A 27,052-nucleotide genomic window follows, 5' to 3' on the forward strand; every position below is an offset into this window, starting at 1 on the left:
GAATACTTTCGCAAGGCACTGTATGTCTGCCCTGTCTAAAGATGTTTTGGCATTTACATGCACAAGGCTATGTAGGATTACTGCTAAATTTCAAACTAATTATTATTTTTTTTTTATTATTTTTATTTTACAGAAAATTTATTTAGTGAATGATCTGAAACAAACATGGAACTGGCTCACAGTTTGCTCCTGAAGGAGGATGCGCTGGCTCAGGTCACAGAGGCCAAGAAGCCAGTCTTTATATTTGAGTGGCTCCGCTTTCTGGACAAAGTACTCGTATCTGCAAACAAGGTAAATATCGTTTTCCCCTTGTTTGTCATGCTGCTTACATCTGTTATTGGGGATGTCAAATGAAAATTCTCCAGAATTATATATTTTTTTTGATTATACAGTACATAACTTAGGCATATTCTTAGATGACTGGCTTATATGTTGCTACCTTTAGGCCATTGGGGAAAAAAACGTATATATCACAGTTGTCTAAGAATATGCTGTCGTATACTATAGTGTTCTCCCAAGAAATACATTTTACAGGTAAGTCAAAAATCTATTTCTTCTAACTTAAAATTGTTAAATTTGAGAATGCCTCTTGTTTTAATTACTTCCTTTTTGAATGGTGCCTGTAAGGGCCGGTTCACACTGATGGGACAATCGCTTTAACTTTGGAGCACTTGTCGCATCAGAAGTCGGACCCCATTCAGTGCAATGAAACTGTTCTAATCGGTGCTACTTGAGTCGCTCAAACTTAGAAAAAGGTTCCTGCACTACTTTTCTGTTCAAGAAGTCGCATGCAATTTGTGTTGATCATATTTTATTTGCACTTCTTAAAGTGATTGCAAAGTCTCTCTTTTTTTTTTTTTATAGAAATAACTAACATGTTATACTTGCCTGCCCTGTGCAGTAGATTTGCACGGAGCAGCCAAGATCCAAGATTTCTTTGCTGGCACCCACCAAAAAACTTCCCCTTGTCTATACATATTTACAGGGATGTTGGTGCCACTTCTTTGACACTGTCGCCTATCCATATCACCACCCTTTACTATACCGTATTTATCGGCGTATAACGCGCGCCAGCGTTTAACGCGCACCCCAATTTTAAGAGGGAATTTTCTGGAAAAAACAATTTTTTTAATTAATAAGCTTTGAAGCAATCTAAGGGTCTCGGGGAAGGAGGGGGACGAGCGCCCGCTGAAATCATGCCGTCATCGCCTGTCTCACACACATACCTCGGAGGGGGACGAGCCGTCATCGCCTGTCTCGCATACCTCAGAGAGGAAGGAGGAGGACGAGCGCCCGGCGGAATCACGCCGTCATCGCCTGTCACACATACCTCGGAGGGGAAGGAGGGGGGACGAGCGCCCGCCGGAAAAATCACCGAGCCGTCATCTCACTCGGCTGTCACGTCACACATGCACAGTCACGCCTCCGCCATCGGCATTGGACCATCTCCTGCGGAGGCGGGACTGTGCGTGTGTGACGTGACAGCCGAGTGAGAGCCGAGAGGAGATGATGGCTTGGTGATTTCCGGCGGGCGCTCGTCCCCCCTCCTTCCCCTCCGAGGTATGCCATCAGGGTATTACGCGGACCCACGATTTTTCCCTGATTTTATGGGGGAAAAGTGTGCAGTATACGCCGATAAATAAGGGGTGTGTGTGTGTGTGTATATGTATATGTGTATATATATATATATATATATATATATATATATATATATATATATATATATATAATTACACACACACACACACACACCATCAGGACACCTTATTATACAGGATTTATATAGCACCAACCGTTTCCACAGCACTTTGCCAAAATATACAGAACAGTTGCAATACAAGTTGATGCAAGGATTAGGAGAACCTTGCTCATGGAGTTCACAATCTAAAAATAAGGGGCAAGTGATACAAAAGGGAACATGTGCAAAAATTAATCATAAATTCATATCGATAAAGAATTAAGCAAGTAGCAAGTGAAAGAATGAACTCATTCTTTCACTTGCTACTTGCTTAATTCTTTATCGTTTTTCACTAGATTTTCTGATCATTGCTACATATGATCCTTATATACTGGTTTGTTCCACTTATTATATGCTATATGAATTTATGATTAATTTCATTTTGCACATGTTCCGTTTTAGATTATTATTTGCGCTGCACTTCTTTTTGTTACAATTTTTGTATCAGAATTTTGTGTGATTCTAACAGTGTTCAGCTTGCATCTGGGGGGGTTTCTTATTTATTTATTTATTCACATTTATTTTTGCGCTGATTGCACCTTCCTACTTGTAAAGTGGTACAAAAGGTAATCATTTTGATCAATGAACTGATGGAGCAAGTTGAACACTTTTTCGGTGGAGGCAACGTAGGCTTCCCTAAAGATATGTGTTTTCCGGGATTGCCAAAAGGCTGATGGAGTAAGAAATAACTGGACAGATTGGGGTTCCAGAGGATGGAGAGGTTCTAGAGAAGGCTGTTCCTTTATTAGTCCGCTCATTTATCAACATTTAAAGATGTCTGAACCTGTGTGGCTCCATATTATATGGCATGTGTGTAAGTTTTGAAGCTCTTGGTACAAGCAGTCCTTTGTGTTAATTATAACTGTGGAAAGCGAGCTAGGGGAGTTTTGCCTTATTAGAGGCAGTCCGTCTTGAATTGTGATAAAGATCTGCATATCGGTTGCCAGATGAAATGCCTCTTCTTCAGGTGTCTTTGTGATGCTACTTTCCCCAGGCATAATAGGACTGTAAGCGTGCTCCAGTAAATTGTCTCCTGTTGTGCACATATCCTCATTAAGCCTGTTCTTCTTTTCTTTTTTTTACATAGTGGTGTTGAATATCATCCGTATGATATGGTTACAGGCCCTCTGATGTTTAGTTTTTAACCCATGCTGACTTGGGATGCTGGGGCATCACAGTTGTGTCTGGAGAGGTTTGGCTTGTTTTGTGTTTGATTGTAGTTTTATGCAGGGTTTGACAAATTTGCTTGGAATCTAGGAGCCAGCTAAAGAAGTTAGGAGCCAGAAAACGCACCCCGTCCCGACGAGCTTGCGCGCAGAAGCGAACACATACGTGAGTAGCGCCTGCATATGTAAACGGTGTTCAAACCACACATGTGAGGTATCGCCGTGATTGGTAGAGCGAGAACAATAATTCTAGCCCTAGACCTCCTTTGCAACTGAAAACATGCAACCTGTAGATTTTTTTTAAACGTCGCCTATGAAGATTTTAAAGGGTAAAAGTTTGTCGGCATTCCACGAGCGGACGCAATTTTGAAGCGTGACATGTTGGGTATGAATTTACTTGGCGTAACATTATCTTTCATGATATTAAAAAAAATGGGGATAACTTTACTGTTGTCTTATTTTTTTAATTAAAAAAAGTGTAATTTTTTCCCAAAAAAAGTGCGCTTGTAAGACCACTGCGCAAATAAGGTGGGACAGAAAGTATTGCAACGATCGCCATTTGATTCTCTAGGGTGTTAGGATAAAAAATATATATAATGTTTGGGGGTTCTAATTAGAGCGAAGAAGATGGCAGTGAAAATAGTGAAAAATGACATTAGAATTGCTGTTTAAAGCGGTGGTTCACCCTCCTTCACATCATTAGACCATTACATTCGGCATCGTAGCGCGAGCTACGGTATGCCGGTCTTAAATTTTTAATCCCCGTACTCACTGTGCTATCGCTCATTGAAGAATCCGACTCCCGCGGGGAATGGGCGTGCCTATGGAGAGGGAGGATGATTGACGGCCGGCTCTGGCACGTCACGCTCCCCGAAGACTGCCGGAGTAGGTCTCGGTTCTTCACGGCGCCTGCGCACAGGCTATGCGCAGGCGCCGTGAATAGCCAAGCCTATTTTGGCTATTTCCGGAGAAGCGTGACGTGCCAGGGCCGGCCGTCAATCACCTTCTCTCACCATAGGAACGCCCATTCCCCGGAATCTTCAATGAGCCATAGCACAGTGAGTACGGGGATAAAAAATGTAAGACCGGCATACCGTAGCTCGCGCTACGATGCCGAATGTAATGGTCTAATAAACAGGGTGAACCCCCGCTTTAACTTGTAATGCTTAACTTGTAATACCAACGGCCACCACCAGATGGCGCCAGCTCACACAAGGAAGAGCTGGGGACTTCACAAAAGCTCACCTTCCAAGCCAAGTCGCCAGGAGGCTATTTCTAGTCACCATGGCGACCTGGCGACCGGGATTTGTTGAGCCATGGTTTTATGGATACTTACAGTTTATAACATGTTATTACATGGGTGACCTGTTATTGGAAAGGAGCCTGTCCATGGACAAAGTCAAACTCTGCAAAATGATATACATATACTTTTTATTTTGGCTTAGTTTAAAGGAGAGGTAGGATCAAAAGTCTTTGGTCGTACTTCCCCATTGGGTCATAGCAGTGTACGAAGTTCTGCTATGACTGTTTCAGCCGACGTCACTCAGCTGGTCCAGGCTCTAAATCCCAACTTTAATGTTGGGATACTCCCACACGCCTGGACTGGGAGCAGGCTCAGCTTCTCAGTGGGCCTCTGGGAGACTGAGCCAGCTGCTTCCACCCCCTGCACAGCCGGGTACTCCAAGGAGTGCTGGAGGGGCAGAGCAGAGAGCGGTGACTGACAGGCTCTCTGCTTGGAAGACCAGGAACTGAGAGATCAGCACTCTTTGATCGCTCAGTTCTTGGTCTAGAGGTGGCAGGGGATATATGCAACATCAGACCAATGCTGCATCCACCTAGATGAGTATGAAAGTTTTTTTCAATTCCCTAACTTCTCTTTTAATCATGTAACTTTGGTTTTATGCATTAGAGAACCTAAAAACATCAGAGTTAATAGAAATGCTATGTAAATGTTCATTGTGTGAGATATTTAATTTCAAATTCCTATAACAGACAGATGTTAAAGAAAACCAGAAGAAACTCGTGGAACAGCTTACAGGACTAATAAGCAGCTCTCCTGGTCCACCAACTCGCAAGCTACTTGCCAAGAATCTAGCTACGTTATACATTATTGGAGACACCTACTCTGTATTCCAGACATTGGACAAGTGCAATGAAATGATCAAGAGCAAAGATGACACTGCTGCATATCTACCTACCAAACTGTAAGTCTTTAAAATGTATTCAACACAAAGACAACACGTGATAGAAAAATGCATATGTGTTGCAGTCATGGATCCCAGGGCAAGGAAGCTCAAGTGCAATCCTCCCGACACAAACCGATGGGCAGAACTCGTAGTATTGTGTGTGCTGCCTGATGCTGATCCCCCTTTTAATTAAAGAATATCCGTTAGGAGGAAGCTGTAGCCCCCCCCCCCCTCCCCATCCTGTTAGGAAGTAGAAGTAGAGCGAGGAGGGGTTGAGTTAGAATTTATGTTACAGAGCCTAGAGCATTTTTTTTTTTCCCCCCAATTTGTTCATCAAAAGTTTTTTTAACTAAATGTCACTAGGCATAAAACATAAAAACCATCCACTCTTAAATAATGTAGTGTGAATCGTTTATCTAGAACAGGGGTTCTCGGCTTCTGGGCAATGCAGGAACAGGGCTTCCGGTTTCCTCTGATAGGTAGACTCTAACTCTAATAGCCGGATTCATTAAGACTTACGACGGCGTATCAGTAGATACGCCGTCGTAAGTCCGAATCAGCGCCGTCGTATCTTTAAGCGTATTCTCAAACTGAGATACGCATCACTGTTGCTAAGATACGACCGGCGTAAGTCTCCTACGCCGTCGTATCTTAGCTGCATATTCACGCTGGCCGCTCGGGGCGTGTACGTGGATTTACGCCTAGAATATGTAAATAAGCAAGATATGCCTATTCATGAACGTACGTATGCCCGTCACAGTAAGCTACGCCGTTTACGTAAGGCGTTTTTCAGGCGTAAAGATAAACCACCAAAAAGATGGCGCAGCCCATGCAAGGTATGGACGTCGGAAGTGCCGTCGAATTTTACGGCGTTTGCGTAAGCCGTACGTGAATGGGGCTGGGCGTAGGTGACGTTCACGTCGAAAGCATTGAGTATTTCCAACGTGATTCTGACGGGCATTGCGTCACATCCCGTCGCCCCCCCCGTTGTGTGCTGGGAACACTCGGCTCCCAGCACACAGCGGGAGCCAATCGGCAGGCGCGACTCGCGCATGCGCCGTAGGGAACCGGGCAGTGAAGCCGCAGCGCTTCACTTCCTGGTTCCCTCAGCGTGGATGGAGGGGGGAGCAGCAGGGTGACGAGCGATCGCTCGTCCTCTGCTGCGGACGCCGCTGGACTCCAGGACAGGTAAGTGTCCTAATATTAAAAGTCAGCAGCTGCAGTATTTGTAGCTGCTGGCTTTTAATATTTTTTTTTGGTGGAACATCCGCTTTAAGAATTTTTTTTTTTAGATGCCTTCAAAGTGTTGTTGCTAGGCAGAATAGTTAATCTTCCCTCTTCCTACACCTAGGTGCTTAAGCTTCACCGCACAGACTCCTGGGAATGTAGTGGGTGTAACTTTCCAGGAGTCTGTGCATTCCCCAGTCTCGAAGAATCATGTGACTTGGACAGTACAGGTGCTGAAACCTGATCTGAAAACTATTACATTGCTTGTGCAGCACTGAGCATGTGCGAGGCTGAAATCCAGGAAGTCATACAGTCTGGCTTCATGATGCCCACACTTAAGATGGCCCCAGTCAATTTCTATTTTATAAAGTGTCTAAATGCTGTAACAACCTAACAAAACGGACCTTAGTTTACAGACTAACTTTACTAGAATACATTAAGCTTGTGTATTACAGGGGTATTTATATTTAAAAAGTGAAATTGTGGCCGGAACTCCGCTTTAAAGGAACCTATTTAGAAAAAAATTAAAAAAATAACTCTACAACCCCTATAATGTACTTTAAAAATTAGAACTACAAGTCAGCAAAGGACTGGAGTTCTAACTAATGGGAACCAATCCCATTTCACAGTTTTATTATAAAGAAACATTACACTAGAATTCTGATCAGTTCCTGTGTGCTCATTTTCCTCTCCTGATGTTTATTGGGCCAGGCCTAAAGCTTATGGTTACAAGTTATAGATTTAAAGTGGACTCTATGATTTTGGCATCTGTACCAGTGGTCTCTGTTTCCGCTGCCCAGAAACTGTCACAACCTTTTATTCTTCACCGGTCTTACTGGATACCAGTACAACTTTTCGATTGTGGCAGACGGGGCACCCTGTTATGCCTCACGTGTAATACTGAAGATGGAGACTTGCTACACATACTATGAAAGTATCCTAAACTTGTAGGATATTGGAAGGATGCGATTATTGTTCTTGACCAGACCTCTTCAGTACAAGTCCCATTTGATCCACTGATATGTCTCCTTGGGGCATCGGATGAGGAATTATAAAGCCCGGCCCCTTACCGGTTTCTGTACCTTGCCTGGAAATGAATAACAAAGTACTAGCTTTCTCAACATCCCCCCTACCCGACGTAAATGGATTGAACAAGTAAATTCCATTCTAAAACATGGGGAAAAATGCCTAATTATCACAGAACTTTATGAATACGGTGCCTTGAAAAAGTATTTATACCCCCTTGAAATCTTCCACATTTTCTCATGTTGCAACCAAAAAACGTAAATGTATTTTATTGTGATTTTATGTGATAGACCAACACAAAGTGCCACATAATTGTAAAGTGGAGGTACAGTAGCGATTTGCACTTTTTGCAAAAGTTATTAAACATCTCAGGCCTGGGTCACACCTTTTTTGGTGCTTTTTTGCAGAAACACGCTACAGTTCATTTAACATGGTTTTCTATGGGACACGTTCACATCCGTGATTTTTTCAGCTGCTGCGTATTTGGAAAGGGCAAGGCCTTTTTTTTAATGCAAAACGGTGCTTTTTCGTTTTTCTTGTTCAATATACTTCAATGGAGAGGCTGCAGAAGAGCATGTAATGCATTTTTTTGCGGGATTTTGATTTATTTTTTTTTCATCTTCCAAACAACAAATTGGCCAAAAAAAATGCAAATCGCAGCAAAATTTTTTTTTTTAACCACTTAAGACCCGGACCTTTATGCAGGTAAAGGACCTGGCCAGTTTTTGCGATTCGGCACCGCGTCGCTTTAACTGACAATTGCGGTCATGCGACGTGGCTCCCAAACAAAATTGCCGTCCTTTTTTCCCCACAAATAGAGCTTTCTTTTGGTGGTATTTGATCACATCTGCGGTTTTTATTTTTTGCGACAAAATAGAGCGACAATTTTGAAAACTTTTTTTTTTTTACTTTTTGCTATAATAAATATCCCCAAAAAGATATAAAACCTTTTTTTTTTTTTTCCTCAGTTTAGGCCGATACATATTCTTCTACCTATTTTTGGTAAAAAAATTGCAATAAGCGTTGATCGATTGCTTTGCGCAAAATTTATAGCGTTTACAAAATAGGAGATAGTTTTTTTTATTGCATTTTTATAAAAGAAACATTTTTTTTTTACTACTAATGGCGGCGATCAGCGTTTTTTTTTCATGACTGCGACATTATGGCAGACACATCGGACAATTTTGACACATTTTTGGGACCATTGTCATTTTCACAGCAAAAAATGCTATAAAAATGCATTGTTTACTGTGAAAATGACAGTGCAGTTTAGGAGTTAACCACTAGGGGGCGCTGTAGGGGTTATATGTGACGTCATATGTTTTTCTAACATTAGGGGGGCGGGGCTGGACGTGTGAAGTCATTGATTGTGTTTCCCTATATTAGGGAACACACGATCAATGAAGCTGCCTCTGTGAAGAATGGGGAAGCTGTGTTTACAGCTCTCCCCGTTCTTCAGCTCCGGGGACCGATCGCGGGACTCCGGCGGCGATCGGGTACCGCGGTCACAGATCTTCGGACCGGGTCGTGGGCGCGCGCCCGCGACCCACTGCTGGGCACTTAAAGAGCACATACAGGTACGTGCTTGTGCCCAGCCGTGCCATTCTGCCGACGTATATCTGCAGGAGGCGTTCCTTAAGTGGTTAAGGTTATTAGTCGAAACAATAATCGGCCGACTAATCGAATATGAATATATTTGTTAGTTGCAGCCCTGATTGATTTTGAATAGAGGCAGAGAAATGCAGCTAAAAGCTAGCACGGCTAAACGTGCATTAACGTGAATATAAAAAGCAACTAAAAGCACGTTTTTACAGCAGCTTTTTTCCTGGCATTGATAGTGACTTTGCAGCTCGTTTTTTCTAATGCCCTCTGTGCATGAGCCGTTATTTCACAATTATATGGGCTTTTGTACACTAAAATACAAGCACAGACCAAAAAAGGCTGGGAGCAGGCTTTAGGACACCTAACTGAGGACTTATGGGAACAGGCACTGGCTACACCTACTATAGTATCCCTATCGCCTATGCCAGTGTTTCTCAACTCCAGTCCTCGGGGCGCACCAACAGGTCATGTTTTCAGGATTTCCCTCAGATCAAACTGCTGTGGTAATTACTAAGGCAGTGAAACTGATCAAATCACCTGTGCACAATAATGGAAAGCCTGAAAACAAGACCTGTTGGTGCGCCCCGAGGACTGGAGTTGAGAAACACTGGCCTATGCAAAGGCTTACATGACTTTTCATATTGTATAGCACTTATCACACCTCTGCTAAGTTGAATTTGTGGCATTAGAAAGATACCCCTGATTGCATTAGATGGACTGGATGGACTTGTGTCCTTCTTTTTATTTTTTTTTTATTTTTTTCAACCTGACTAACTATGTAACTACTTGAACCCAAAATGTTTGATGCAGTTACACCCACCGATGCACAGGGACTATATGTAGCACATAAAAGAATAACTCAAATGGTTATTTCCAGCCCCCGTTCTCTTTATTAGCACTGCAACCATAAATAACCTGATCCCCCCCCCCCCCCACTTCACTGTGCATATGTAAGAATCTGTCATCTACAGTGGTACCGTAATTCTGTTTTAGACCTTTACAAAACTATATCAGTTGGTCGCCCCCCAGATTTTAGGTACAGTAGTCACAAATACACACACAACTTTGCTAAAGGTGACATGCATGCACCTCATTTGACTTAACCCCTAGTATTCCATCACATTTTACAAACTGGCTGAATTCCTGGAGTTCAACTTTAACCATTAACAAAGTATGCCAGTTGTATTTGCTTTGCTTCTTGGCCTGTATGTTAGCTTAGATGGTAGCACAGCAGATTTGCAACATTGAGGACCCAAGCCCCCCACCAGTGGCCCTGTGTGCATGTACAGTATAAAGTGTTTATGTGGGTTTCTTAAAAAATACCCTGTGTTGTGTTTGTTTTTTTACTACAGTCCCAAAGCTCTCTGATGGGTTAGTCGCCTTTCATGTACGTTGGCCCTTGTATGTGTGAATGTGTGTATGGTGTTGGAGACATAAGACTGTAAGCCACTTGGGAGACCAGGATTGATCTGAGGGATTCACTGCTATGTTTAAAACACTGAAATATTTGAATACGGTATTTTCATGAAAGTAATAAATACATGCTATTTTCTGCTGTGTTTCAGAGCTGCTGTTGCATGTGTGGGAGCATTTTATGAAAAGATGGGCAGAATGTTGGGAAGCGTCTTTCCTGATACTGTAAATAATTTGCTGAAGTCTCTAAAAAGTGCTGAGGTAAGTGACATTTTGAGCTTTGCCACTATCATTTGTGTAGGGAGCAAAGAATAGAATGGCTCTGCCAGCTTCAGTAGACAGTTTATAAGGTATATGACTTCAGGTGTGATTTTCGGCATGCAGAACCTCAGTAGAGCTGGCCATTTTACATGATTCTGATGCACAGGCTGAAATTCTCTCCATTCCTCAGGTGGCTCTTTCAGCTGCTTCCTGCCTGACATCTCTCAGTTGAAAAATCAAAGGGTTTGGTCGGAAAATTGTTGGCTGATCATCACCCATGATTCAATTAGATGCAGACACGGTTTAGTATACAAAGAGCCTGCTGTTTTGACAGCCGGCCCTGCAAGCTGGCATGGAGGAGAAGGAAGGGATTGAGCTGTCATTTACCACTGTGTTTACGCCCACATATGTTACTCTAATCACATGAGCTCCTCAGATGTGATGGGGAAGAAATGCTCACTAAAAACTGAGCATGGGCAGAGCTGCCCTAGCTGAATTGGGGACATGGACAGAAGTGGAGATAGAGAGCAGCAGGATCAACCAGGTTTTTTTTTTGCAGAATACAGAAAGCAAATTTTATAGTGATTGAATATAAACAGCATGTAGTACAGAATGTATTAATAGGTTCTTATGATGTGGGTTTAGTGACACTGTGAAAAGAGCCGTTTCTGTATTGCTACATGATCAGTGAATGGTCTCTATTCTGTCAAGTCACAGGGTCGCAGTGAAATCTTGCTGAGTTTGCAGAAAGTTCTAAATGGCCTAGGAGGAGCTGCAGCTTCCAGCCACAGAGACATTTATAAGAATACTCGATCCTTTTTGACAGACAGATCCATGGCTGTTCGATGTGCTGTAGCCAAGGTAATATTCTCTTCTATTGCAAAGTCTTGGACAACAAAATGCGCTTTATTCTAGTTTTGCCTGTGATTTCATTATCTCGTGCTTTTACAAAGTTTTTAATTTATGCTTTCCCTTTTAGCCCACAGTGAATTTGTATAGCCTGCAGATTTGCAAAAGAAAAGTCAGTTTTTTAAATAAATATTCACTCTGTTAGAGGAAGTGAGAATTAACCTGTTTTGTACGCTCAAGCCCTGTACACACGATCGGTTTGTCCGCTGAAAACCCACCGATGGACTGTTTTCATCGGACAAACCGATCGTGTGTGGGCCCCATCTGTTTTATTTCCATCTGTGTAAAAAAAAATAGAACGCGTTTTAAATTTTTCCTATGGATAAAAAACTGATAGAAAAATCTGATCGTCTGTATGGAACTTCATCGGTTAAAAATCCACGCATGCTCAGAATCAAGTCGACGTATGCTTTGAAGCATTGAACTTCATTTTTTTCTGCTCATTGTAGTGTTGTACGTCACCGCGTTTGGACACGATTGGATTTTTGACTGATGGTGTGTAGGCAAGACTGATGAAAGTTGGCTTCATCAGATATCCAACGAAAAAATCGATCGGATTAGATTCCATCAAATATCCGATCGTGTGGACAGGGCTTTAGGGTTAAACATAAATATCAATTATGTTTAACAGGCATTATTTTGTGAACCATAACTTTAAAGTTTTTTTTCTGCTTTTTGCTTTTTTCTTTTTATTTCACTTTTATTACTATAGTAAATGTTGGTTATATATTATATTCTGCTTTCAGTAAATCGTCACGTAGCTCAATTGTTTATACATACAGTATATGTATTGCTAGCATTAAAATACTTTGAAGACCAAGTTCACCTTTAACAAAAAAAAGGCACATATTTTTGCAGGTAAAAAAATGCACAATTATTATTTTTTCTACAGGGGCCTGCAAGGTATTGTACGCACGATCCACTGATTGTGGATGCAATGTCAGGCTCCCACCAGCTTTCTGCATGTACCTCTGTATAGGCGTTTAGCTTGAAAGCTGCAGGGTGTGTGAAAGGACTAGGAGTAAACTGAACTACACAGTGGCAATTTGGATTTGTAGTTTATTCATTCATAGATCCCTGTGAATGAATGACCCAGCACAGCCATGCACGGTCACACAGATCTTAAAATGTGACAGCGGCTATGGGGGTGCTGAACATGAATAAATATAACCTAAATATGGGTGTAACATGTAATATGCTCAAAATGTGAATGTGTTAAAAAAATATTAAAATGAAAGAACACTATCATGATTTAAATGTTAATAGAAGAATATACCAGAATATGTAAAAAGATAATCAAGGCTGAATATTTTGAAAAAGAGAGTAGGACAAACCCCCCCAAAAATTATTCAAATACATTAACCGTAAAAAGGTCACATCTTGGTATGTAGGCTATGATAATTTTTAGTTGGTTACTGTAGACATAGAGAAGGCAAATTTATTAAATACCTTTTTTCAGTGTTAAAGGGGAAAGGAAAATGGGCAAGTTCAAGTCCTCAATGGGGATAGTATTGACATAGCCCTAAATGCTCCACAATGGCAAAGAAATTCAAATTGTCATGGTCCTGAAATGTTTAGACAAAATAAAGGTGAATAAAGCACCTTGACCAGATAGCTTATGTCCAAGTACCCTTAAAGGGGTGGTTCCACCTAAAACTCATTTCTAGCAATATATTCGTAAGACCCGTTAAGCCAGCCTACCCGCAGTGTCTTTTTTTTTTTCCCCGTACATACCGAGATCTCGGGGGTCTCGTCCCTAGGCGGTGGGCGTTCCTATTTGATTGACGTTCCTCGGACGGGCGCATACGTGACGTCACGACTTTCCGAAAGAAGCCGAACGTCGCCGCGCAGGTGCCGTATAGAGCCGACTCTATACGGCGCCTGCGCGGCGACGTTCGGCTTCTTTCGGAAAGTCGTGACGTCACGTATGCGCCCGTCCGAGGAACGTCAATCAAATAGGAACGCCCACCGCCTAGGGACGAGACCCCCGAGATCTCGGTATGTACGGGGAAAAAAAAAAAGAAGCCAGCCTACCCGCAGTGTAACGGGTCTTACGAATATATTGCTAGAAATGAGTTTTAGGTGGAACCACCCCTTTAAAGAGCTCTGTTGTATCAAAGACAGTGGGGTTTGTTTTTCTAAAGCTGGAGAGTGCAAAATCGGGCTCACTTCTGCATAGAAACCAATCAGCTTCCAGGTTTTATTGCCAAAGTTTAATTGAACAAGTTTAGGTGAGAAACTGGCTACCATGCACAGCTGCACCGAATTCTGAGTGCAATAGCTTTAGTAAATCTACCTCATTGTTTTTAATTTTTAGAGACACTTAAATGACTGGCATGGTACCGCTGGATTGATGTAAGGCCAATGTGGTGCCTATATTTAAAAAGGAATCAAATAGCTGGATTCAGAAAGCCCGCCCTAACTTTGAGGCGGCGTAGTGTATCGTGTTTACACTACGCAGCCGTAAGTTAGCGAGGCAAGTACATGATTCACAAAGTACTTGCCTGCTAAGTTACGGCGGCGTAGCGTAAATGCAGTGGGCGTAAGCGCGCCTAATTCAAATTCTGCTGAGGGGGCATGTTTTATGCTAATATGGGTTGACCTGACGTGATTGACGTTTTTTAGGAACGGCGCATGTGCCGTCCGTGTACATATCCCAGTGTGCATTGCGGCTAAGTACGCCGCACGGACGTATTGGTTTCAACGTGGACGTAAATTACCTCCAGCCCTATTCACGGACGACTTACGCAAACGACGTAAAATGTTCAAATTTTGGCGCGGTACCGACGGCCATACTTAACATTACTAATGCAGCTATTTGATGGAATAACTATACGCCTAAAAATGCTTTACGTAAACAGCGTATCTGTACTGCGTCGGCCGGGCGTACGTTCGTGAATAGGCGTATCTAGTGATTTACATATTATACGCCGAACTCAATGGAAGCGCCACCTAGCGGCCAGCCTAAATATTGCACCCTAAGATACGACGGCGCAAGCCGTCGTATCTTAGATAGGTTTAAGTGTATCTCTGTTTGAGAATACACTTAAACTTAGGACAGCGCAGATTCCGAGTTAGGTCGGTGTATCTACTGATACGCCGGCCTAACTCTTTCTGAATCACCCCCAAAGTCTTTACTAGGTTACTACAGACCTGCTGATAGTTTAGCTTTTATAGTTGGGAAGATACTGGAGAGTTTAATAAAAGAAGAGCAATATCATTGTACCCCTATACAAATCATTAGTAAGACCTCATCTGGAATATGCAATTCAATGTTGTCCACCAGTTCACAAAAAGGATATCCAAGAATTGGAGAAAGTGCAGAGAAGAGCAACCAAACTGATGAGAGGCATGGAGGAGTTCCGCTATAAGGAAAGATTATCTGAACTGAGTTTATTCTCTCTTGAGAAGAGGAGATTAAGGGGGGGGCGGGGTATGATCAACATGTATAAATACATAAGTAGTCCAAATGGTGAACTTTGTGGGTCATGAGAGGAGACGAGGGCACTCTTTACGTCTGGAGAAAGAGATTTAACCTTTACATACAGAAAGTCTTCTTCACAGTAAGGGCTGTAAAAATGTGGAATAGACTCCCTCAAGAACTAGAACGGAAAACGCCACACTGAGGCGGTAAACCGCAGTGATGCATATGGGGGGTAGGTGGGACTTTAGATGAAGCTCATGATGACAAAGAACATAAATGGTGGAAATATGAATAATTTTAATGTTGCATACAAAACATGTTTACATACACCTAATTCCATATACAAAAACTACACCTTTAACATGGTGCCAATCTCTGACTGAGCAATCACTGGTACTTAACATGCTTGACAAACATTAAGATTCATGGAAATTAAAAAAGGGGGAGTCCACCATATTAATATTGAGTTATATTCCTCCTTTCCCTCAAGAACTAGTTCTGGCCAGCTCAGTAGATTGTTTGAAAAAAAAGCTGTATGCATTCCTAAATGCACGCAATATAACTGGATACAAATTTTTGGAAGTATTAACACCAGGGGTAGTTGAATCCCTATTGGGATGAATTAGACAATGCTTTATTGTTGGTTTTATTTTTTTGCCTTCTTCTGGATCAACTATGGGTATAGGACGTGTATACAAAGGCTTTTTTATCTGCTTGTTATTTTTTTACTTTTTCTGATGGACTAGTGTCTTTTTTTTCAACCTAACTATTTATCTGTGAAAGGAGTGTATATATATTTTTTTCTGTTTTTTAAATGTGTTGCATCTTTGTAATATGTGTGGAAAGAAAGCTTATGATATGAATCTATAAATTCTCTTCCTACAGTGCCTTTTGGAGCTTCAGAGTGAAGCAGTATTTATGTGGACAGCAGAGCTCGAGAATGTTGCAACACTCTGTTTCAAGGCCCTGGAAGGCTCCAACTATGGAGTCAGAGTTGCAGTCTCTAAACTCCTGGGAACTGTTATGGCAACTGCATTAATGCCAAAACAGGCAGCAGGTAGGTTTTATTAAAATCTTTCTCTACTAACTAAAATCAGTATGTAATTATTGCAGTAGTCCGCTTATAAAGGGCAAACTTTGTCCATAACAGCAAATGGTATTCTTTTGTTTTTTTGACAAGTGGGTTATGTTCCCTGTTTACAGGAGAGGACTAGGCAGAAACATGTTAGATCATTAAATACATGTTACATTAACAGAGTTGAACAGCCCGCCCAGGGGGCGGTCCCTCCAGACATAACCCTCCTCACTGCAGCTGCAGCCTCAGTTTGTAACAAGCAGTAGAAAACTAAAAAGGAGGGGTGGGAGCTCTGTCCGTCCATGGACGTCAGAGAAAAGGATTTTACGGTGAGTACAAAAAAATACTATTTTCTCTTATCGTCCATGGACGGACACAGCTCCTTAAGTCTTGACAAGTGGGACGTCCCCAAGCAGTGTCAAAACGAGGGGTGGGAAATATATCCGTAAAACCAATCTTAACTTCACCCCAAAACAAGCAACCGCCTGCAAAAAAACTAGCGGCCAAAAGAAGCATCAGAAGATGCACTCACAGCAACCATGTAAATTCTGGAAAGAATGTGAACAAACGACCAAGTCGCCGCCTCGCACACCTGAGACCGACGCATGCTGTCAAACCGGAAAAGGGGGGCCCGCCCCTTAAGAACATAGGCCTGTATGACAGCCTACCTGATCCACCGAGAAATGGTGGGCAACAAGATTGCCAGTCCCTTTTGTGGACCAGACACCGACACAAAAGAGTCAGATCTTCCGAAACGGAGCCGTAGCAGGCTAGTACACCCGCAAAAGCCCGTACCACGCCTAAATTATGAAAGACAACCTCCGTAGGATGCGGCGGCCGAGGACAGAAGGATGTGAGAAACAATGTCCTTATTCCGGCGAAAAAGCCGAAACCACCTTCGGAAGAAGGGAAGGTCGCAGACGCACCACCTCCTAAGGCTATGAAGGATCAAACATGGCGGCTTGCAAGACAAGAGCCCCAACTCAGAAACCCCTCTAACAGGGGTAAAGGCCACTTAAAGGGGCCACTTCTGAGATAGTGTCAAGAGAAAATCTCTCTGATGTCTCCAAAAGGAAGATTCCCGAAGAACCGAGAGCGCCAGAGTCAAAACTCATGGGGGAAGAGATGGGCCAAGGGGGGAAGGTATAGGACAAGCCCCCTTCACAAAAAAGGTACCCACCAGGGAACGGCCGCAGAAAGGCCACTGAAAAAACACAGCCAAGGCTGAAATCTGCCACCAAACGGTGCTCTAAGCTAATTTTTTTGATCCACCAAGCTGTAAAAACAGCAGGCCGATGGACCCCGAGTACGTCCGTGGACAAGTGGGTTATTCAGGAAGGCCCCCCGACAGCGGCAAATGTTTGCAATGCAGCAGAGGGAAAGGAGCAGGGGAGAGAGGAGAAGAGGACCCCCAAACCCCAGGAATGCCCAGCCGTACCAACCCACCTAAGCGGGAGGGACTGTACTTGCCTCCGAGCGAGGATTGGCTGACGCATTCCTGACAGACCTACAACTGCACCGGAGGTAGCTGTCGGCCCGGTCCACTGTGAGTGAGACAACACCACAGCCCAGTCATATGTGGACCTCGGAGCAAAGCTCACCGGCCACCTCAGGAGTCATGAGGTATGGCGTGGCAGACCAAGCCTCTTTGCAAAGGTGTGCCCACGCATGCTGGTCGGACTGAGAAGACTACAGGGATCTATAATATCCAGCCTGTCTCTCAGCCGACAGTTGAAAGAAGATTCTTTAAGAAAAAATTAAAATAAAAGAAAATTTCTCCTCAGGGCGCTGGGCCCAAAGGGAGCCATACGTCCTTCTCCTTGCTAGGCAGAACGAAACTGAGGCTGCAGCTGCAGTGAGGAGGGTTATGTCTGGAGGGACCGCCCCCTGGGCGGGGCTGTTCAACTCTGTTAATGTAACATGTATTTAATGATCTAACATGTTTCTGCCTAGTCCTCTCCTGTAAACAGGTAACATAACCCACTTGTCAAGACTTAAGGAGCTGTGTCCGTCCATGCACGATAAGATAAAGATAGATACACGATTCTGGGAAAAATGAGAATCACAATTCTTTTGCTTAGAATAAAGATCACGATTCTCAAACAATTTTTATTTTAAAGATTTACAACTTCTGAACATTAGGTTATCAAACCAAATGGCAATAAAATAAGCCATAATACTCTTCAAGCCCTGGTACATAGATAGATAGATAGATACATATATACTCGAGTATAATGCCGCATACACACCATCACTTTATGTGATGGAAAAAAAACGACATTTTCTGTGAAGTAAAAAACAAAGTTTTTGAAACTTCAATTTTCAAAGACGAAGTTGCCTACACACCATCGTTTTTCTCACAATGTTCTAGCACAGCGAGGTTACGTTCACCACGTTTTTCCATTGAAGCTCGCTTCATAACTAGCTTCTGGGCATGCGCGGGTGTAAAAACTTTGTTTTAAACAACGTTTTTTGCTAGACACGTCAATTTCTGTGAAGTAAAAAACGACGTTTTGAAAAACGACACATAAAATTGAAGCATGCTTCAATTTTTTTTTGTCGTTTTTCAGAAGACATAAAACGACGTTTTCCCCCACACACGGTCATTTAAAGTGACGTTTTTAAAAACGTCGGTTTTTTTCATCACATAAAGTGATGGTGTGTACGCGGCATAAGCCAAGTTTTTCAGCACATTTTTTTTAATTTTTTTGTGCTGAAAATACCCCCCTCGGCTTATACTCGAGTCACCTTTTTGCTCCTGATCTCCTGGACTTTGGGGACCTGATGCCCCACTCTTCCAGTGTGCGAAGTTTGTTGTCTAAGGGGACCTACGGCCGTGGAGCACCGATTTTTCAAAGCCGAGCACCCCTTTCATAGACTCCCATGTTAAACGGTAATTTCTCCTGTGACTTTGGGGACCCATTGCTGGTCGTAGGTCCCCTGCACCCGGAACTTGGCACACATGTAGCCCCCTTTTTCCTCTACAAGTATGCAACGTTTGTTGTCTGAGGGACCTACGGCTGGGGAGCACTGATTTTTCAAAGCCAGGCACCCCTTCCGTAGACTCCCATGTTAAACTTCAGGCGCAAAAAGGTGACTCGAGTATTTGAGACTTTGATGGTACTACCATAGACATCAACGCATACATTTTATTAAAAACACTGTTTTATTACATCAATTCAATAAAAAACACACACTATTGTGCGATCTTACTGGCACTAAAAAGCTTGCTCTTATTTGGATATAGGTGCTATCCGCTTCTCCAGGAATATTATTTAGAGAAAAGAACATCTATAGAAAAATATTGATAGTCATGACACAAGTCTACAACAGCAAAACATATATACAGTATATATGCGCTTCACTTCCGGGTTCCCTCACCGAAGATGGCGGGGGTGGGGGGCAGCAGAGTGACGAGCGATCACTCGTCCTCTGCTGCGGACGGCGCTGGACTCCAAGTCAGCAGCTGCAGTATTTGTAGCTGCTGGCTTTTAATATTTTTTTTTTTTTCAGCGGACATCCGCTTTAAAGACCAAACCTTTTCTGACATTTTGTTCCTTACAAGTAAAAAGTCATTATTTTCTGCTAGAAAATTACTTGGAACACCCAAACATGATTTTTTTTTTTATTTATTTTTTTAGCAGAGACCCTAGAGAATAAAATTTTGTGATTTTTGCAATATTTTATGTCACACCGTATTTGTGCAGCGGTTTTTCAAATGCAATTTTAAAAAAAAATACACTTTAATGAATAAAAAAAAAACTAAACTGCAAAGTTATCCCAATTTTTTTTGTATAATGTGAAAGAAGGTGGTACACCGCGAGAATCGTGATCTTTATTCTAAGCAAAAAAATTGTGATTCTAATTTTAGCCAGAATCGTGCAGCTCTAATATAAATATAAAAAAATTCTCAGTGTTGGTAAAAACCTGACAGAAAAACGTTTAAACTAGAGAGCTGCAAAGTTATTGTCACGTTCTCAACAGTGCTTGTAGTGCACATAAGTATTCCATGAGGCCGTGCCCAAAATAAGTTTGTATACCATCTGTAACATTTATCAGTACACTACAGACTTGGAAACATTTTTTTTTTTTTTTAAATCCAAAGAAGTATTATTGAAAAAAAAAAGAAATAAAATACAAAACAAAAAGTTGGAACGTAAAGAAATACACAGCAGGGCAAAAGGGAAACATTTCACAGCTCTCCCATACAGGGCACACAATTAGTCATACAACGCTATCTGCATTGCAAGAGGGATATAACGGCAGTACTCCTAATGCCGCGTACACACGATCATTTTTCGGGTTGTAAAAAACAAAGTTTTCAGGCTTTTTTCAACTTCTTTTTTCAACTTCATCATTAAAACGGCCTTGCCTACACACGATCATGGAAAAAAAATGCTCTAGCAAAGCGCGGTGACGTACAACATGTACGACAGCACTATAAAGGGGAAGTTCCATGCGGATGACGCCAACCTTTGGGCTGCTTTTGCTGATTTCGTGTTAGTAAAAGACGATTTGCGCTTTTCTGTCTGTTACAGCGTGATGAATGTGCTTACTCCATTACGAACGGTAGTTTTACCAGAACGAGCGCTCCCGTCTCATAACTTGCTTCTGAGCATGCGTGGGATTTTTCACGTCGTTAAAGCCCACACACAATCATTTTTTTACAACCCGAAAAACGAGAATGTTTAATACGTCATGAAAAAATATAGCAGGTTCGAAAAAAAATTGGGCCGTTTTTCAGAACCCGAAAAATGCTCTGAAGCCCACACACGATCGTTTTAAATTACATTTTTAATAATTGTTTTTTTTTACAATCCGAAAAATGATCGTGTGTACGCGGCATAACACCTGCTACCATACATAGAACAAAAATTCAGGCAATACTTTCACCGGGACTGCTCATTTCAGAAGCCCGCCCCATGATGAGACACTTATACCATAAGTGAGTCATATTCTCCACCCTCCTGGTGTTTTCATCACTCACCCACCCCTCTACCTCAACAGCCGATCCATCACCAGATCAACTGGAGACATGCCGGGGGTATCTAGTCAAGGTGCCCACAGTCTGTCAAACTTCCCCGTTCCGACCCCTATGTTGATAGATATATTTCTCCAATCGTATGGTGTCACCCATTTGGGCAATCCATTCCCTCACCGTTGGTGGCTCACCAGCCTTCCAATGTCTAATGCCGCGTACACACGATAATTTTTCGGCATTATGTCATATAAAATGATCGTGTGTGGGCTTCACATCATTTTTCAGGTTCTGAAAACGACAATTTTTTTTTTTTGAACATGCTGCATTTTTTAACAACGTTTTAAACGATGTCGTTTTTCGGGTTGTAAAAAAAGATCGTGTGTGGGCTAAATTGACGTTAAAACCCTGCGCATGCTCAGAAGCAAGTTATGAGATGGGAGCGCTCGTTCTGGTAAAACTACTGTTCATAATGGAGTAAGCACATTCATCACGCTGTAACAGACAGAAAAGTGTGAATCGTCTTTTACTAACACAAAATCAGCTAAGTCATCCGCATGGAACTTCCTCTTTATAGTGCCGTCGCATGTGTTGTATGTCACCGCGCTTTGCTAGAGCATTTTTTAAAAACAATGGTGTGTGGGCAACGTTGTTTTAATGATGAAGTTGGAAAAACGTTTTGTTTTTTCTACATGCCGAAAAACGTCGCGTTTTTTTCATGCCGAAAAATGATCGTGTGTACGCGGCATAAGAATCAGCTTGTGGGCCTTAACTGTTCCCTAGTTATGGCCTGTTAAGAATTATCTTCCATGGGAATGTCATCCAACATCCCTTGTATGCACGGTTTTGGGTCTGTAGGTATGATAGTCTGAAACGCCCTGTTAACTGTGGCTAAAACCCCTGTCCAGTATAAGTGAAGCGTGGGGCACCTACATAATGACTTGGAAACATTTAAATCAGATTAATAAACTGTCAAGCACTATTGGAGCCAGGTGATATATATATATATATATATATATAATATGTCTATATAATTTACGATTCGAATCAAGTTTTTTTTTTGATGGACACTGCGCCGGTCCTGAGGAGCTGCGGGCATGAGTTTTTAGGCGAAGTCGCAGCCTCAACTAAAAACTCCTGTCCGCAGCTCTCAGGACTGGCGCGGTATCGGCGCCTGTCCTGGGGGGGAAAAAAATATCTATCTAAAAATTTTTTTTTTTTTTTTATGAATCGATTTTTACATCAAATTTTTTTTTTTTCCCAGCCCTTAGCACTATTCTGTCTTTGATTCTGTTAGGATATTGTTTTTGTTCTTTCAGCATTTAGTATTATACAATAATCGGTTATCTGTAACCTCGCATATTTATGTGGCGTCATTACCACCACTGTTCACATACATTTGTTTATTTTGTAATTAAAGTTATGCGTCAGAATGTGAAGAAAGCCACCTTAGAAGAGGTGCTGGAACTCATGGCTACAGGGTTTCTGCGGGGAGGATCTGGGTTTCTAAAGAGTGGAGGAGAAATGCTGAAGGGAGGAGGGTCAATCAGTCGGGAAGTAAGAGTTGGTGTGACACAGGTGAGTCTTTTTTTATTTTTTTATTTTTTCTAACTTTGGTGTTTAATAACAATAACTAGTCATAATGGTTTTTGTTCTGTATTTTCACTTTTTAAAAAAATTCTTGAACATGACTGTTCATTTTAGGCAAATTTTTCCCTTTATTGCTCTAACTTTTCTACATAGGCAGCAATATTTACACTGGCAATGCATCACCTAGGCATACAGATGTGGGGTTATTTGTTTAGACGCACAGTTTTCAGGCTGCCTTCCCAGCTAAAAATAATTGTGTCATTTTGTGATAGTTTACTGTTTTTGGAGAAAAAACAGTAAGTAAATTAATAAAGTGATGGTGTGAAAAACCTCTTTGGCTTTAATAGGTTTATATAGAAGATATTTCTGATAAGGTCATCCATACATGTATAGATTTCTCCCATTCAGCTCGCAATCTAAACAAGAGAAATCAGACAGATTTTTCTTCATCCAGGCTAAACAGCGTGGGTAAAAGAATCTTCTGACAGCCAGCTGATTGGATGCAGTCACTGTCTGGCTGAAAATTTTCCACGCGACTCCTGAAAAATCGAAATGATTTGTTCACCATACAGCCGCGGCCAAAAGTCTTGAGTGACACAAATATTAATTTTCACAAAGTCTGCTTCTTCAGTGTTTTTAGATATTTTTGTCAGATGGTACTATGGTATACTGAAGTATAATTACAAGCGTTTCATAAGTGTCAAAAGATTTTTTTGGCAATTACATTAAGTTTACGCAAATTATCAATATTTTCAGTGTTGACCCTTTTTTTTTTTTTCAAAACGTCTGCAATTTGCTCCCTGTGCATGCTGTCAATCAACTTCTGGGCCACAGCCTGACTTAAAGCGGGAGTTCACCCAATTCGTTTTTTTTTTTCTCTTTTCCCCTTAGCTTCATGCTTGTTTTGTCTAGGGGAATCGGCTATTTGTTTTAAAATATGAGCCGTACTTACCGTTTTCGAGATGCATCTTCTCCGTCGGCTTCCGGGTATGGGTCTTCGGGAGCGGGCGTTCCTTCTTGATTGACAGTCTTCCGAGAGGCTTCCGACGGTCGCATCCATCGCGTCACTAGTAGCCGAAAGAAGCCGAACGTCGGTGCGGCTCTATACTGCGCCTGCGCACCGACGTTCGGCTTCTTTTGGAAAATCGTGACGCGATGGATGCGACCGTAGGAAGCCTCTCGGAAGACTGTCAATCAAGAAGGAACGCCCAGTCCCGCAGCCCATACCCGGAAGCGGCGGAGAAGATGCATCTCGTAAACGGTAAGTACAGGTCATATTTTAAAACAACTAGCCAATTCCCCTAGACAAAACGAGCATGAAGCTAAGGGGAAAATGTGTTCTCTATGGGTGAACCTCCGCTTTAAGGCAGCCCATTCTTCCATAATCAATGGAAGAATAATACCGCCCACAGAGGTGCATTGCCGGTGGTATTACCGCGGTTTCCCATTGATTTCAATGGGAAGAAGCGGTAAACACCCCGCTCCTATACCGATCCAAAGATGCTGCTTGCAGTAGATTTTTTTTTTTCCTCCCGCCAGCGCATCGCCTCGGTGTGAAAGCCCTAAGGCTTTCACATTAAGAATGCTGGGGCAGGATCATTTCAGGCGTTTTTTTATGCAATATTTTAGCGCTAAAAAGCCTGAAATGCGCCTCAGTGTGAAAGGGGCCTTAATCAAGTTTGTATTTGTATCCTTTCATGTTCAACAGGGTCCTTAGTCCATCTAGTGGACAGTCTGAAAACTGTTCAGGAGTCTGTACTTGAATAATAGATGGATATAAAACATTATATGTGTTTATCTATATGTTTTACCTACACTTGTTGTGTCTTTTGTAACCATATTGAAAGGGGAATGCTGAGCCCCTGAAATTCTTTGGATGCCCTGTTATTTACAGAATCAATAATATATCCCTTGATTTGGGACTGAAAAGGAATTGTCTGCAATATGAGCCATGTTTGTCATTTCTAAAAGCCAATTCACACCACATGCAGTCCAGTGAATTTTTTGTCTGCATCAAAGCTGCATGGACAGTAGGTTATAAGGTCTCCAATGACCTTGTTCACACCAGTGCAGTCAGGTTCAGGGCGTTCCAGAAGAAAAGTAGAAAATGCTGCATTTTTCCTGCAATGGAATGCCGTAAAATGCATAAAAAATGCACCAGAATGCATCAAAAACACAAAAACTGCATAAGAAGAAAAAAAAGGCATCTGGAATGCATCCAGAAAAGCATTAAAAAATGCATTGGAACGTGTCAAAAACACGCATCCATTTTTGCTTTTTCAAATATCTGTGTGACCATATCGTTGAATAATGGAAGGTGCTATTGATTGGTCCTCTGATAATTTCTCTAAACTAAAAATACATTTTTAAAGTTGTCAGTATTTGGGACATTAAAGCTGAGCTGCAGACAAATAGCTGAACACACCAGTACAATACAGATAGGTTACAGTGATATTCGGCTTTTATTATCAATTTTAATTTGCAAGATGGTGATGAATTGGAATGAATCTGAATTTCGGCTAAACAGAGAAGCGAGTGATGATAAAACATAACCTCTTTTTTCATTATAGGCATATGTGGTCCTTGTCACCACTTTAGGAGGACAGTGGCTGGAGCGCAATTTTGCCACTTTTCTTTCACATGTGCTTGATCTAGTCTCGCATCCACGAGCCACCCAAACGCATGTAGAGGCTGTCTATTCTCGAAGATGCGTGTCGTTTATTCTACGCGCCACAGTTGGCAGTTTGCTTGGTGAAAAGGCACAAAATGCAGCCGCTAAAGAGATCTGCCAGGCAATCGGCAAACAAATGAAATCTGTTGGTAAGATGTCTGTTTTATTCTTCTTTAGATTTGTTCTACTCCCAATTTTCACATATTTTAAGAAAAACATGCTATTGCTTTTTCATGTATTTTATTTAAAAAAAAAAATCTGATTTAATTGTTTTTTCATTTTACAGAAGCCGTTGTTAATGATGCAAATAATGAGAATAAAGTTGGTACTGCTGATGTGTCTGCTAGTCAGCATGTAATGGTGTGTGCCCTGCAAGAGCTGGGCAGTCTGGTGCAAAGCTTAAACTCCACTGCATCTCCTCTCATACAGGACCCCTCAATAGGTAACCGCATAGTCTCCAAGTATACCTACCGTATGTATATATTTTATATTATGCAGCGATATTTACATCCCATGTTTTGTGGTGTTTGTTTTTGTTTTTTTGACCTGTAGGTTTACAGGATACTGTGACTTCTGTCCTCCTTCACCCCAGTATGGCAGCCAGGCTTGCTGCTGCATGGTGTTTACGCTGTGTTGCAGTAGCTCTACCTTTTCAGTTGACCCCACTTCTTGACCGATGTGCAGAGAGGCTCAACAACCTAAAGAATTCCCCAGAAGCTGTCAGTGGCTACAGCTTTGCAATGGCAGCCCTTCTTGGAGGTGTGCACCAGTGTCCCTTGGGTATCCCTCACTCCAAAGGAAAGGTATGAAGCAAAGGATATGTGTACAAATATCCATGGTAGTGTATTACCATTCATCCTTTTTCATATTCCACATTGGCAAAGAATACTGCTGCCTACACACGATCATTTTTCGGCATGAAAGAAAACGTTGTTTTCCAACTTCATCATTAAAAACGACGTTGCCCACACACCATCATTTTAAAAAAATGATGAACAAAGCGCGGTGACATATAACATGTACAACGGCACTCTAAAGGGGAAGTTCTATTTGCCTTTGGGCTACTTTAGCTGATTTTGTGTTGGTAAGACGATTCGCGCTTTTTTGTCTGTTACAGCGTGATGAATGTGCTTACACCACTATGAACGGTAGTTTTACCAGAACGAGCGCTCCCATCTCATAACTTGCTTCTGAGAATGCGCGGGTTTAAAACGTCGTTTTAGCCCACACACGATCATTTTTTACAACCTGAAAAAACGAAGTTTTTTTAAAACAACGTTAAAAAATGCAGCATGTTCGGAATTTTTTTGTCGTTTTTCAGAAACACACAATGATTTTAAATTACGTTTTTTTTCATGCCGAAAAATGATCGTGTGTACACGGCATTATTCTTTGGAATTTGACTGCTGGCTGCCTTAGTGTAAGTTCTGTGACCTTGAATTAAAATTTTTAGTACTACAGTTTAGTCACCACTTGGGATTGAACTTCTGACAAGCAATGGCAAGTGGAATTGCCCTTTGCATTCCTCTTCCCGTTTGTTGTCCTCGGAAAGTGTTCACAGCTGAGACAAGCTGTGGCTATGAATTGAGCGTCTCCTTTTGAAGCTGTTGTCAGATCGGCCATGGAAGGCGGGGGTGGGGCAGGTCGATACTAATAACTAAGGTTGGAAAGCTCTTAGAAACATGGAACAAATTACTATATGTACGTTGTTCTATTGGGAGAGCTGTAAAAAAAAAAAAAGTCTGATATACATTTATTAAATCATAACTATATAGCATCTTTATTG

The 27,052-nt window shown here is 41.9% G+C and overlaps 1 protein-coding gene across 2 annotated transcripts in view; it reads left to right on the forward strand.

Moving 5' to 3' along the window:
- HEATR5B (HEAT repeat containing 5B) overlaps positions 1 to 27,052 on the forward strand; it is a 110,447-nt gene that overhangs the window by 6,554 nt on the left and 76,841 nt on the right. Inside the window, exons 2-10 of one of the 2 annotated variants that reach the window (XM_040350796.1) lie at positions 134 to 291; positions 4,897 to 5,108; positions 10,511 to 10,619; positions 11,331 to 11,480; positions 15,838 to 16,009; positions 22,426 to 22,583; positions 25,166 to 25,415; positions 25,553 to 25,708; positions 25,819 to 26,069. In XM_040350796.1, coding sequence (XP_040206730.1) covers positions 166 to 291; positions 4,897 to 5,108; positions 10,511 to 10,619; positions 11,331 to 11,480; positions 15,838 to 16,009; positions 22,426 to 22,583; positions 25,166 to 25,415; positions 25,553 to 25,708; positions 25,819 to 26,069 — 1,584 coding nt within the window. In that variant the 5' untranslated portion in view covers positions 134 to 165. The remainder of the gene's footprint in view (positions 1 to 133; positions 292 to 4,896; positions 5,109 to 10,510; positions 10,620 to 11,330; positions 11,481 to 15,837; positions 16,010 to 22,425; positions 22,584 to 25,165; positions 25,416 to 25,552; positions 25,709 to 25,818; positions 26,070 to 27,052) is intronic. The other variant, XM_040350797.1, reaches the window with a different exon arrangement.

Source organism: Rana temporaria, chromosome 4, assembly GCF_905171775.1.
Source record: "Rana temporaria chromosome 4, aRanTem1.1, whole genome shotgun sequence".
NCBI classification, from domain to species: Eukaryota; Metazoa; Chordata; class Amphibia; order Anura; family Ranidae; genus Rana; species Rana temporaria.